The sequence below is a fragment of the Polypterus senegalus genome, chromosome 6 (assembly GCF_016835505.1).
Source record: "Polypterus senegalus isolate Bchr_013 chromosome 6, ASM1683550v1, whole genome shotgun sequence".
NCBI lineage: Eukaryota > Metazoa > Chordata > Cladistia > Polypteriformes > Polypteridae > Polypterus > Polypterus senegalus.
This window is the reverse complement of record NC_053159.1, coordinates 103,075,248-103,088,560: the sequence shown is the minus strand read 5'-3', so window position 1 is coordinate 103,088,560 and position 13,313 is coordinate 103,075,248. Positions and strand designations below refer to the sequence as shown.

The 13,313-nt window shown below is 39.2% G+C and overlaps 1 protein-coding gene across 1 annotated transcript; it reads left to right on the top strand.

Annotated features, from left to right (window-relative positions):
* Positions 1-8,370: 8,370 nt before the first annotated feature.
* On the top strand, positions 8,371-10,754 carry LOC120530649. Its single transcript, XM_039755072.1, has 2 exons — positions 8,371-8,808; positions 10,392-10,754. The coding sequence occupies exons 1-2, from the start codon at positions 8,371-8,373 to the stop codon at positions 10,728-10,730; spliced, it is 777 nt and encodes a 258-aa protein (XP_039611006.1). The 3' UTR covers positions 10,731-10,754.
* Positions 10,755-13,313: the final 2,559 nt, after the last annotated feature.

Here is a 13,313-nt window from a genome sequence, read left to right as displayed (position 1 = left end):
GCACTTTTGGGTTTTTGATATGAGAGCTTCATACAAAAAATGGTGGGATACAGAAATGAACAGGAGCAAGATAAAAGCACACCCAGTGCCAAATCAATGATTAAGTAGCCAACACAAAGCTGAATTTAGTATTCTATTGCATCACATAGTAGTAGAAGCTGCACCTTCATACTGAAATATTTTCTCTTTGTGCATGAGATATTTTTTATGTGATATGGCCCTTAGCCTCCAGCATCATGACCTTGTGTTTTTGTTGCTGGAGTCTAGAGCAGGGGCAGGAGTAAGAGAAGCTGAGGAAGTGTTGTATATGTTTGCTGTACGAACTATATCCTATTGTCTCATGATAATATTTAACTGAAGTTCCCACTTATGCTCTGCTTGTTACTCCATTAATTTTAAACTAATCTCTGCCTCAAATCACCCATCACCAACCAGCAAATGGCATAAAAAATGAAACTTTCCAATCATTACAGGAAATAATCTTCTTTGTGGTTTTCGTTGCAGGTTTCTTGCCCTTCAGTGCTGCTAAAATTGTTTATAATTAAGAGATACAGGAAGGCAGAAGACACAGGAAGCCAACCTCCTGTGGAGCAATAAATCCTTTAAAAGGCACACGTGTGCAAAGCAGGGAGCCGCAGTATGGACAGATTTCTCCGAGCTGTTCCTGCGGCATTCTGGGTAACTGACTGGAACTGCAGGCTCTGCTTTAGAAAGAGGTTCTCCTGTTGCTTTATTGATTTATGAAACTTGCTCCAATGCTGCAGTTTGGGGGGCTGATGGCTAAGGGGAGGGTCTGAGCTTTGATTTCTGCTGCCTGTGCATTCTCCGGAGTGATCTTATTTTTTTCTCCCCCCACTTTGGCATGACTGCAAAGAAATGCTAAAACTGAGTTCATTAACTGTATTTGAATTCAAATGTATTCAGGACTTCCACCTTCACAGTGCACAGTGTGAGACGTGACTCGGTATCTGATCTCCATGAAGATTTAATTACGTTTCATTGATATGGAACATTGGCATCCCCACCCACCTTCACACCCAATGTTGGAAAAAGCAGGTTTAAATAATGGATGGAAAGGTAATATAATAATATTTTCCACATGTTTAAGTATTGCTAGGAATGTGGGTATTAGCCTGGGGGTCAAACAGGTCACACCCAAGATTAAACTTGAAAGCACCTCACTAAAGGTATAGTAAAAGTGGACCACAACAAAACAACAAACAACCTTTAATTTATGTAGTTCATTTTATATAGTGAATGGCTTTCAAAATAATATTGCAAATAGCACAACTTTCTCAATCCAGTTTATTTCTGTAGGCACCTGAAGCCTGTTCCAACAGCACTGGGTACAACTCCCTAACCAGTCAGTAGAGTTTTTTTCAAGTGGAGCTTAGGCAGATTAAGCAAATTGCTCACCATCAGATAGATAGATACTTTATTAATCCCAAGGGGAATAAATATAGTAAGCCTTAACGGCTTGACCAAACTTCACACAGAATTGGCATGTGAAATGGAGACAACACAAGAGAGCCTTGCAAAAGTCATTAAAAATAAGTGGGCCAGATGAGGGGTTGGAACAGGACACCCACCACGGATGTGTCACAGATACACATTTCTTAAGTGCCGTGAAACTGAAAAAAGACCCTCTGACTCCACCTTGTGGTGAATCTCACACACTACAGTTTAACAAAACAGGAAACCCCACTACTAGTATGCTGAAATACTAGTACTAAATATTACTAAATTGTGAATTTTTAAGGATTTGTGTTTTGCATTAATTAATATAAAATTATGTTTTTTAATACATTCTTGTTTATCATGGTAGTAGATGGTGGCATGTTGCATTCTAGTCAGACACACAAGTAAAAACTTCACTGTACTCTATACATTGGACAGAATTACTATTATTAGTGCTATTTCACAATTCATTGGGGGCATTGGATTGCTCCCACAAGTTAAAGGAAGACCGTCAGGTATCATTTGGCACCATGTTTGTGTGGGTCATAGAATTTCTGCTTCTGGTATAGACTCTGACTACCCATTACCTTAAGCTGTGTTTAATGAGCATGATGGGTACCAATTGGATGGACACTCATTTTATTTGTATCTTCAGATTGTTTTGTGATCATTTTGTGATCTGCTCAAAGATAAAGGTGGGGTTGAAAAAGTAATGATGACTTCCATTCAATACAGAGGAAGCATGGCGATCATACTCTAGATAATTAAACAGTTAAATAGCACTAAATAGAAGAACCCTCATTTCTCAAAAGAGACCAGAATCATGCAAAGGATTAACAAAAGGGGAATTTATTTCAGAACTCAAAACATCCAGGTGAGTGGAACAGGAGTAAATCTGTCAAGATAATAAAACATAAATAATAAAGGCTTTGCCTGTGATGGTCCAAATCAGTTAAATGCTCCCTATTGTGAACCATCCATAGTCATGCACTGAGATGAGCCAGGCAAATGAGGACACACACAGCAAGGGGTAGGTAAAAAGATGACAAGTGATTTTTATTAAAATAAATCCAAAAAGCAGTGATCAAAAGTGTAGTGCATCTCAAGATGTTCTTCTAATAATAAATAAATAAATAAAAATAAATAAATAAATACTGCAGTGGGCTGGTGCCCTGCCTGGGGTTTGTTCCTGCCTTGCGCCTTGTGCTGGCTGGGATTGGCTCCAGCAGACCCCCATGACCCTGTAGTTAGGATATAACGGGTTGGACAATGACTGACTAAATAAATCCTTCTATATAAAAGCGGTCGGGATTGTCCTTCCATCCCGTGAGTGCTATGTAGGCGCGGAGTTTCACACACGCCCCGTCCATTTTGCAATGCACGATGGGATTTGTAGTTTCATTTTTCCAGGTAAAAGATGATTTTGTACTCCAGACTGTGCGATATCTTCTTCTTCTTTCTTACTATATAAAAGCGGTCGGGATTGTCCTTCCGTCCCGTGAGTGGAAAGCGTAGCGGTATTCCGCTTATCACAGACTTACTACTTGCAGCTTGCGTGCAGCGACATGATGTGAGCAGAGTTCTGGTGCTCCCATTGTTCCCTTGCTTTTGTGCGCGATGCGCTGGAAAAATAGGCAAAATTATGTCACTGGAAATAATTAATGTTGATGGAGTACAAATGCCTCACCGCGTAGTAAATATCAGGGGGGTTCAAAAGGGCGACCTCAATATAGAAAAAAGTTTAAATTTCATCACAAAAATAACAGAAACTACGAGTATTAAAGTAATACCGCTCAAATGCAATATAACCAAATTAATGAGTTTGTATAAAATATCAAATTGATCTACATATTGAATTTCCTTAAGAATTGGTCAACTTAAAAGTTGGTCGCCTTAAAAGGCGGGTGAGCCTAGTAGTCCATAAAACTGGTGCAAATCCATGGAGGTTAAAATATCAATAAAAAATATGTCCATTAAAATGAAGTTAAAATCAACGGCAGGGAACTGTTCTTTTAGAAATCCACAAATGCTACCTAAAGATGCTCAGCTGAAGTGACCCTCTCCAGCCCCTTTGAGCACCTGCCATATTTTCCTCCTTGGGGCTCTTCACCCAGCGGCTAGCCTTCACTCTACTGTACACTTGCTTTTCCACATCCACCATCATTGTCATTCCTTCCTTTAACTTTCGTCTCGAGTTTCTCTCCATCTCTTTCTTTCTATCTCTGTTTCTCTGTCTGTGTGTCTGTTAGCCATGCAGGCTCCTCTTATATCAGCTTGATTGGACACAGATGTGACCCCCTGCCCACTCCGGCACCTGATCGATCTGCTTGCGTATTCATGTGATCAACCCCAGCCATCATGCGCACACCTACACTCATTCTGTGCCTGCACGCTCTCAGAATGTAATTATTTTATTTAAAAATCTGTTGTATGCCGTGGACCACTTATCACAATACTGCCTGGGTCAGATTATATAATGGTGATACCCTCACTGGCTTTCCATAGTTGCTTAGGAAACTTATTAAGCATAATAAGCATTCTAACAAGTATTTTTCTACACACAACTCAACAAAACACCCCCAACCAGACATTTTTGCCCCACCACATAAATTCCAAAAAAACAAATTTTAATATATTTTGTGACAGGAGGCCACAGCAATTACCCAGCCAGGATGTCAGATGGATTGTAGGACCTGGGGAGAGGGCATCTGCAAGGTGCTACCACCCCTCAGGGGCTAGAGGGCAGCCCTCTTGGGTGGCTGTGACGCCACGGATTCCCGCAGAGCACATTGGGAGTTGGGTTCTGTGGTGGCCACCATGAGGAGCTGCAGAGCCCTACGTGGGGCTTGCACCACACCTCCGGGTGATTGCAGGTCTGATTAATGAGCCACCGGGAAGACTCCCAGGACAAAAATAAAAAGAGCTGCCTCACTCCATTCAAGGAGTCAAAGCCGGGAGACAAAGTTTGCCAAGAGGAGAGAAGAAGAAGAAGTAAAAGGAAGAAGAAGACTTATTTGGAGCTTATGTACTCTGCTGTTGTGGGGAGCGAGGGAGACACACTACATGTGTTAAAATAAATGTGTGCTGTGCTGGAACTCATGCCCCTGCCTGTCTGTGTTGGGGTTGGCGCAGCTGAAGTCCCCCTGGTGGTCCACAATGCATATATATTTTTATGTGTTTTACATAGCGGGTTGGATAATGACTGACTGACATACCAAAAATTATCAGAATAAAAATTGAAGTTAGGAAGAAAATGCACAACATACCAGTTATCATGGACAGCAATACATCTAGATTTTGAGTGGCATGATTAAAGTGTGCTGACTAATGTTGGCAGCAACAAATATAATTGTGTTTAATAAGGAATTGCCTTGCCTTTTCTACTAGGCACTCACAATTCAGGTTTGCCAGAAGGCATGCTTCACTGCCAGCACAGTAGCACAGCTAGTGGGTTGCTTTTTCAATCTCAGGCAGTCAATGTGGAGAAAAATGCAGTACTTTCATTTACTGGACAGTTACAAAAACAAGAAAAAGATCTGTCAGCATGTTTAAAATGTTATTAGTGTCAGGTTTTGTGTCTTTCATGATGTGCCACTGCTTTTGAACAGCTTGTAAATACTTCCTCTTCAAAAGACAGTTTAGACTTTTATTTGAGGAACTGCACATAATGTGGCTTTATACATTGTATGTTACAGTTAGCCTATTATTTAATTGTTTTTTTCATGTATATGTATGCACATTGTTTGTTCTTGTACTATATATTTTGATTTTCCACTTTTTTTCCATTTTTATTTAAATTAAAAAATAATCTTTCCAGTAAGTAAATCAAGAAGTGGTGAAATTACAATCCATGAGTGGCTTCTCATAATTGAAATTATACTTTCACTTGTATGTGTACTATGTAAGTAATGGAGAAATTACTAGCAAAAAGGGTTAAATGTTTAATCATTATTGAGCATATTTGTCACTACATTCTTTTCATGGGGTACTTTTGCCAGTGTCCTGTGATTTTGTTTTTGCATGATTAATGTAGAGACACAGTTCCCAGACTTCATTAATTCAACACTTCTAATGATGAGTTCAGTGGTTTAACACCTGCCTTTGAATTTCTATGCTTATGTTTCTTTTTTGTTTTATTTTATGACTTTACATTGCAGTTTACAGTATACTCAGTGCTGTGTGTTGATTTTTTTTGTATGAATGAACCTGTGTGCTTATGGGTACCACTTTACTTCTGTTAATTTGATAAAATGCCTGTTTGGCTGTGGGCAGGTTGAGCAATAGTGGTAACCTGTGGTGTTTAATTGTGTAGATGAAATTCTGTTTGTTCTAGCCTGTCTCCTATGCACTCTCAGCTATATTAGTTGTAAATTGAAAATATTGTAGGCTTTATTTGTATTATAATCCAACATCACCATCATACAGCTCCTACTAAAATTGTTCTGGCACTGACCACTCCTATTACTACCCTGACTGCTTTCTGCCTCTGATCTTACTCTGTCAGCCTCCTTTTCATCTCCTCTTTGTTCTCAGCCAGGTGAGACCTCACTCCAGACTCAAAGTATATTGATATTCCTATACCTGACAGGGCTTCCATCACCATCCCTGTTTTTCCAAGAAGCACTTTCAAGCCAAACCTCTCCCCAAACCATACTGGTCCTAAACATAATTAATCTTCCCAGACTCATTTGAAGGAGCCTGAAGTACACCTGCAAGGCACAGCTACTGCTTCTTCCATAATCCCTTTTGTATACACAGTATACTGTATATTGTCAATGAGCGGACGCTAGGGGTCATTGTTGCCCCGTGAAACCTAACAGACAGATGTTCGGGACACACTTGCAAAAGCACCAAGAAGAATTTAATATTATTTTCTTCAATACAGAACACAAAGCAACACACTCGCCACAATTCTCCAATACTTATACAATAAACACAACAATCAATAATCACAATAATCCTCCACTCCTAACAGCTCTGTTACACACTCTCCCAACTCCGGCTCAGCTTGCTGGGATTCAAATAGTCCTTTAAATAGTCCTTGACCCGGAAGTGCTCCTGTCCTTCTGTCCATGTGATTCCTCCAGGTCAGATAAAGACTTTGGGAGTACTTCCGGGCTACCGGGAAAATAAAAATACTGCGTCTCCCTGCAGTGTCCCACAATAGCACCCACACCCCCCTGCAGGGCTGTGAAGCCGAACTCCATCTCCCATGGTGCCCTACGGGAATCCAGGGCACCTCCATGCTGCAGGGAAGGCGCCATCCCTGCCGGCCATCCATAACTATATATATATATATATATATATATATATATATATATATATATATATATATATATATATATATATATATATATATATATATATATATAGTCACACACTTGCGCATGAGACGCAGCTAGAGTGCTTAAATAATAGTAATGCCAAACCAGTCCAGGGGATGGTGCGTTGTACTAACTCTCTCTCCGTCCTCTGCAGACTATCCTCGGGAAATCCAACTAGGTGCCGGCTCTTTTGATGACATCATGCTCCCATCTTGCCCTTGAACCCTGCACCATCAGTAATGTTACCGATGAGCATGGCAGTGAGGCACAACAAATAGAGCTAGAGAATGGTGCAAAAGTGCAAAGTGCTTTTATTAAAACAACAATCAAAATCAGTGTTCAAATAAATAGTGCAGTGATTTAAATCATTAAATGAATAATCCATAAAAACAGTTGAAAGGTGGAGGTAAAAAATAAACCTTAGAAAAAAAAACAATCCTTTTAAACAATGAGGTTAAAATAACGCTGGAAGCAGTCCTTTAAAAACAGAAAGCCTGGTGTCTTTTACCTGGCGGCTCCCCTGCTTCTCCCATCAGGCTTCTCAACAGGAGAGTTGCCCTACCAGCAGCTGGCCTTCTCTTCCACTCTACCGGCCTGGTGGCCTTCCGATCCCTGGCTCCGGTTCAGCTCACCTATACCAAGACTTGGCTTTTTACCCAACGGCCAGGACGCTCACGTTGGGACTTCCCCTTCCAAGCCTCCTGACTCCTGCTGACTTCTTGGTCATCCTCCTGCTGGTCACTCAACGTTCCTTCATAAAATGCTCAGTGGCAGCGAACACTACCAACTGCCCTAGGTGTTGGCCAAACACCCCTGCTAGGGCTCACTGTCCAGCTGCCTGCCTGCCTGCCAGCGAGTGCTCGCTTGCTTGCTCACACCGGCTCTCTCTCTCTCCTCCAGGTGGCTGCCCCAACAATATTTGTGGCTCACTTGTCTCTTCTTTGACAACATATATATATATATATATATATATATATATATATATATATATATATATTACGGAAGCCGAGAGAGGACGTGGTATAGCGTTATTTTTTTAAACTGTTTTCTCAAGATAACGGAATAATTTTATCGAGATCTCGAGAAAACGAACTTTATTTTCTCGAGATAACGGAACAATTTTATTCGAGATCTCGAGAAAACGAACTTTATTTTCTCGAGATAATGGAATAATGGCAGAAATGGTTTGAAATGGCAGAAGAGCAGAACTGTATTGATCATCGCGTCACATTTTTGTTTAATCAAGGACTGACGCAGGCTGAAATATCTTTATGTCTTAGTTTAGAAAATAACAACGTTAGTGTGCGTCATTTAAGAAGACGGTTAGCAAGGCTTCAGTTGTATAGGCGTCGCAATCTAAGCCAGCCTGATGCCATTGTGCACCACATCGCAGAGCAGTTAACGGGCCCTGGGCAACTCCACGGATACCGTATGATGACAGAGAGATGTCGATTAGCTGGATTAAGAGTCACTAGAGATCTTGTATATGAAATACAATCAACTTTGGACCCAGAAGGCATTCAGCTAAGGAGACGCGGAGACTGCGAAGAAGGCATTACCGTGTCCGGGACCAAATTACCTTTGGCACATGGACAGCTATGATAAACTCACACCTTTTGGTATCGCAGTAAACGGATGCATCGATGGCTTCTCACGCCATATCATCTGGATGCAAGCGAACGTCACTAACAGTAAACCTGAAGTGGTTGCAGGTTACTTTATTAGTGCTGTCATTGAGTTGGGGCTGCCCAAAATAATCAGATCCGATCTCGGTACTGAAAATGTGCACGTTAACAGACTACAGCGTTTTCTACGTGAGGATGAAAACGGTACACTTTCTGAACCTGCTATTCTTCAAGGAAGAAGTACTGCAAATCAGAGGATTGAATGGTGGTGGGGATTCTATCGGAGGCAAAATGTGGACTACTGGAGAGATTTGTTTCTAGAGTTTCAGTCTGTGGGAGACTTCAATGGTGACGTGGTTGACAAAGGTCTCATTCAGTTCTGCTTTCTTGACGTCATTCAGGTAGGAAGAACTCGTTCACACAAACACGCACACACGCGCACACACACACACACCATAGTAACTTTTTGGCTAAGTATACATATGAATTCTATACTATTACAAGTAGCCTTTACGCTTTAACCATGAGCCCATCTATGTGCCGATTAGGCTTAAATATATATGCTTGGCGGCCTTCCTTTTTTGGGTAAATATATATGTTTGCTGAGCCATACCTATTGATGTGAAAGGTGGTGATGATTGTAAGGGTTCACAGCTGGATGGGGACCCACGAACATTTCAGTGAATAAAATTACACGCGTGGAATTGCGAGTTAGCTATTCATCACATTATCTGGTAGCGATCTCAACGTCTTTGTAAAATTATTAAGTAATTGTGCCTAATTTGTTATGTAGGGATTTAGTTTTTTTTTTTTACACTTTACGTTTTGTTAAGTTCTCATGCATGCATCATGCAGCTACTGAATTGCGCAATTTGATCTGCTGTTTAGTGCACCTGTTTCAAGTGCGGCAGGAAAGTCTAAGACTTGTGGTGCGCGTATTGCTGTATGTTTAAACTGCGTTTTAGAAGACACTTGACTGATCTTTATTTACTTAAACGCGAAGAACGTCTGAAGTACATTCTTACAGTAAAATCATACATTTTAGGAAATTAACTTGGATTATTTGGTGAGTCCTTAATCAGCTTCGCTCCTTTTTATATGGTGAACTGACCGCAGTGACACAATGATGAACAGTACTCAAAGATTACGTTGAAAAAAGCGTCTGTTAAATATGCCCCTGTTTAAGGTTGCCATCAAACTCTGGAAAGAAAGACATTTCAGCTTATAAATGAAGACTTTGTAGAACGCATTACCCTATGATAGCACAATTCAACTTTATATTATTTTATGGTCTTTTAGAAGTGACTTTTGGTTTTGGCAAAAGTTCATGGCAATTTCAAAGTAAATGTGTACACTGGCCGACTTATAGTCCTAGTCATTCTCAGGTTACTCTAGTTCAGAGGAGCGGAGAGCAAGAGCCTATAATGTTAGAACTGGGCTCAAGACAGGGCCTGGACAGGGTACTGGTACATCACAACACATGGGTTCAAGAATGTGGAAGGAAAAATGGAGTACCCAGAAAAAAAGCACAGAGACATAGGGAGAACATATACTGTACACTCCACACAGACAATCAGGTGCTGGATTTGAAACAAGCATGCTGAATCTGTGGCAGTGCAAATCAATGTGTGCCATGGTACCTCCCAAGCTAAGGGTATATTAGCATTTCTTTTTTACTAGTGAAATTTTCTAAAATTAACAGCATTCACATTTACAGCCTTATGTTGACTGCTAAACTGTCTAAGACCTATGGAAAATAATATTATGATAAAAAAAACAATATAGAATAGATAAAAATTAAAAATACTTGTTTCCTTTTGTAATTTATTTTACATTCTCTATAGATTTTTAACATTATATGGCAGCCCAGAGCAATATTCTTTCGGGGGACAATAATTTCTACCTCTGTCTATGTGTGCCTGTGTATTGGGGTTGTGCTGAGAAGATTAGTAACACATTTGACTAATTTGAATATTTTTTGCAGAGGGAGTTAGATACTGTGGTCAGAATGTGGAACAACCATCGGATCAGGCCAGGTGGGAGTGGTCGTGATTTATTTCACGGCAGACCTTTTCTCATGTACCAAGCACCAGAACTTTACCAAGCACAGGACTACCTCCATCCAGTTGACTATGACAAACTGGATATAATTGTAGAAGAGGGTGTTTGTATTTGGAAAACTGGTATTCCCTGTGATCCAGATCTTCATGAACTCTGTGTTTTGCTAATGGAGGAACACCATCTTGAATCTAGTTATACTGCTCTTGAGGCTGCTAGGCTATACAGAGAACTTAGGCCTTTGGTAAGAGAAATATTGTCATAACCAGAATAGTCAGAACTCCCTGATGTACTCACACCAATATACGTAATAATATGTCCATAAAGGATCTTATACTCACTGTTTTATTTATGTGTGTTTCTTTTGAGTGTGTATGTTTCCTTTAGATTTTTTTTTCTTGTTTGTTTTGCTACTATGGTTTAACCTTTTGCTATTGATAGATTTCAGGTAAATGACTTAACCTTGAAAATTTAGTTGTGCTGAACTTAAGTGTAGTGTATTTTGGGAAAGTTGAAAAATGAATGAATTATAACTGAATGAATTATGACTGTTTTCAGAAAGAGTTCTGAAATCAGCTTTAGTTCAATTGTTCAGTTTGTGGCAAAAATTGAACATTTAATTCAGTTGCTTTCTGACACTTTTTGTAAAGAGCCCAGCTCATTTGTAAACATGGACATTTTGAAAGAAGCCATGGACATTTAAATGAAGCTTGCTATTTGCATAGCTGCTGAACACCTGTAAAGGAGCTCAATCTACAGCAAGAAATCTTTATTTTAACTTTTTACTTTAATGATATATAATTAATAACTAAGGAACTGGGCCAGCTAGAAACTGACATCTGGGACTGAATAAAGATGCATGAACCCACCCAAATTGTATAATCTTTGTATTACTTATACTTGTTTTTATTTGTTGTCATTAGTGTTATTATGAACATAAACGTTTTTTATTTGCTGTCATTATGGAAATAAATCACTTTAAATAAAAGCTTAACTCGGTGTCTTTGTCCTATTGCTATTAGGAAGCTCAGTGCTTCAATTGATCATTCCTTAGCTACAGCCCTTTAAAGGTACAAAGGACACTTCTTGGAAGCCTTGTATTGGTGGTAAGTTGGGTTGAATTAAAGGTTCAGCAAAGCAGTCTGCCATGGTGGTCTGCAGAGTTGACAGTGAAGGTAACAGGTAACAGATACACAGCTGATATTGACATTTCTTTCTATCCCCCAAGAAAAAAAAACTAAAACTTTAGTTAGTACATTTTGTGTTAGGTGCATACCACAGATGATCTTATAACACAATAAAACACAAATATTATTTTCTTTTTTCCCTTCTGCTGATGGCTGAATGGAGGACAGCTGAATTTGCAGCAACCTTCCCTTTCAGACATCTGAGTGAATGTCAACAGCATGCCCAAAGTGCAGAAATAAGTTATTTTACCTCATTTGTTCTAACTTCACTCTTCTTCCTCCACTTTTTGTTTTCTTTGTAATGCCCCATGACTCAATCAGCATGCAAATACATATCTACACTACTAGACAATCTGGTCATTGAAAGCAGTTTGGAGGTTAAGGCATAGAATTTTTTGACATATTTAAATCTGAAAACTAATATTTGAAATCAATATACTCTTACCCTATTATTTGGGGAAATAAGATGTCTGTAGATTGTGTTTATTTTTGTAATAAAAAACAATAAAATGCAAATATAAAACTAGAAAAATGCTTTCTCCTCAAATCTTTTTTTTCCTCATTACATGACATCATATCACACAATAGACCTGCAGAAAAGAAAAGCTGTTAAATGTGAAACACAAATGTACATTTAAAAAAAAAACTAATTTTCCAACAGTTCCTCTGGAAAAAATGTGCACAAAATTCAAAGATCAAACAACAGAAATACAAATATGAATTAGATGGACAAAATCCATGTGAACTTTGTGATGAATTTTCATATTAATACTTAATAATTACATCATTTATGTTGTTCTACAAGAACTTTTGTGTAAACAAAACAACTTGCTTGATCTGTAAAGGTAACAAAATGCAATATGTAACAAAGTAATGCATTAAAGAGCATTATGTTGAACTATGAAGAATAACATTTAGTAGTTTGGCTCTTGTTGAAGGAACTATGTTGCCTTTGTTGCGATGACAAACAAACAGAATGCATATGTAACTGATTTGTGTATAAAGTACCTCAGGAAGACAGCATCCACTATAAAACATTTGGAGCAGTATGTTAATTATATTTCAGACACCTGTAGCACAGTTCAATGTATAATTGTGCTCCTTATTTGATGTATAGGCCTGCATCCCTGCAGTATCTTATCATGTGGCCATTCTGAGGTCTTCAATTGATCAAAAATTTTTTATACCATATCCATGACCCATATTCCACTTTTTAACACAGACAGAAACTCTGACCTGAATTCTGAGAAACTGCTGTAGCTGCATGCTAGTTCCAGGGCACAACTGCAAGTATGGGCTACTGGCGTCTAGTAAATTCAGACATGTCCTTAAATGTAACATTAATGGTCTTTGCCAGAAAAAGATCAGACCCTGTGCAAAACCTAAGGAACAGTCCAATCTCCTTCTGATCAATCTCTCTGACAAATCTTAGAAGGTGAAGAGATGTGGTCCTCTCAATTGGTGACATTGACTTTGGAAACTGGATGAATTTTGTGATGTTTCTTGGCTTTGGTTGAAGATCATCCAGGATCTTTTCCAGTGTCTTCCCACTCAAAGACTCTCCTATACCTTTCAGGACTGGCTGCCAGCACTTTATTATAAATGCTGGTTCTTGGACCATCTCCTTGTGTGCAATTTCTTTCAACAAGGTCAGCAAGTTT

Excerpts from the sequence above, each read along its gene's own strand:
- LOC120530649 (XM_039755072.1), top strand. The coding sequence starts at position 8,371 with ATGGACAGCTATGATAAACTCACACCTTTTGGTATCGCAGTAAACGGA. Across the intron at positions 8,809-10,391 it reads GCTTTCTTGACGTCATTCAG|AGGGAGTTAGATACTGTGGT; the intron begins GTAGGAAGAACT and ends TATTTTTTGCAG.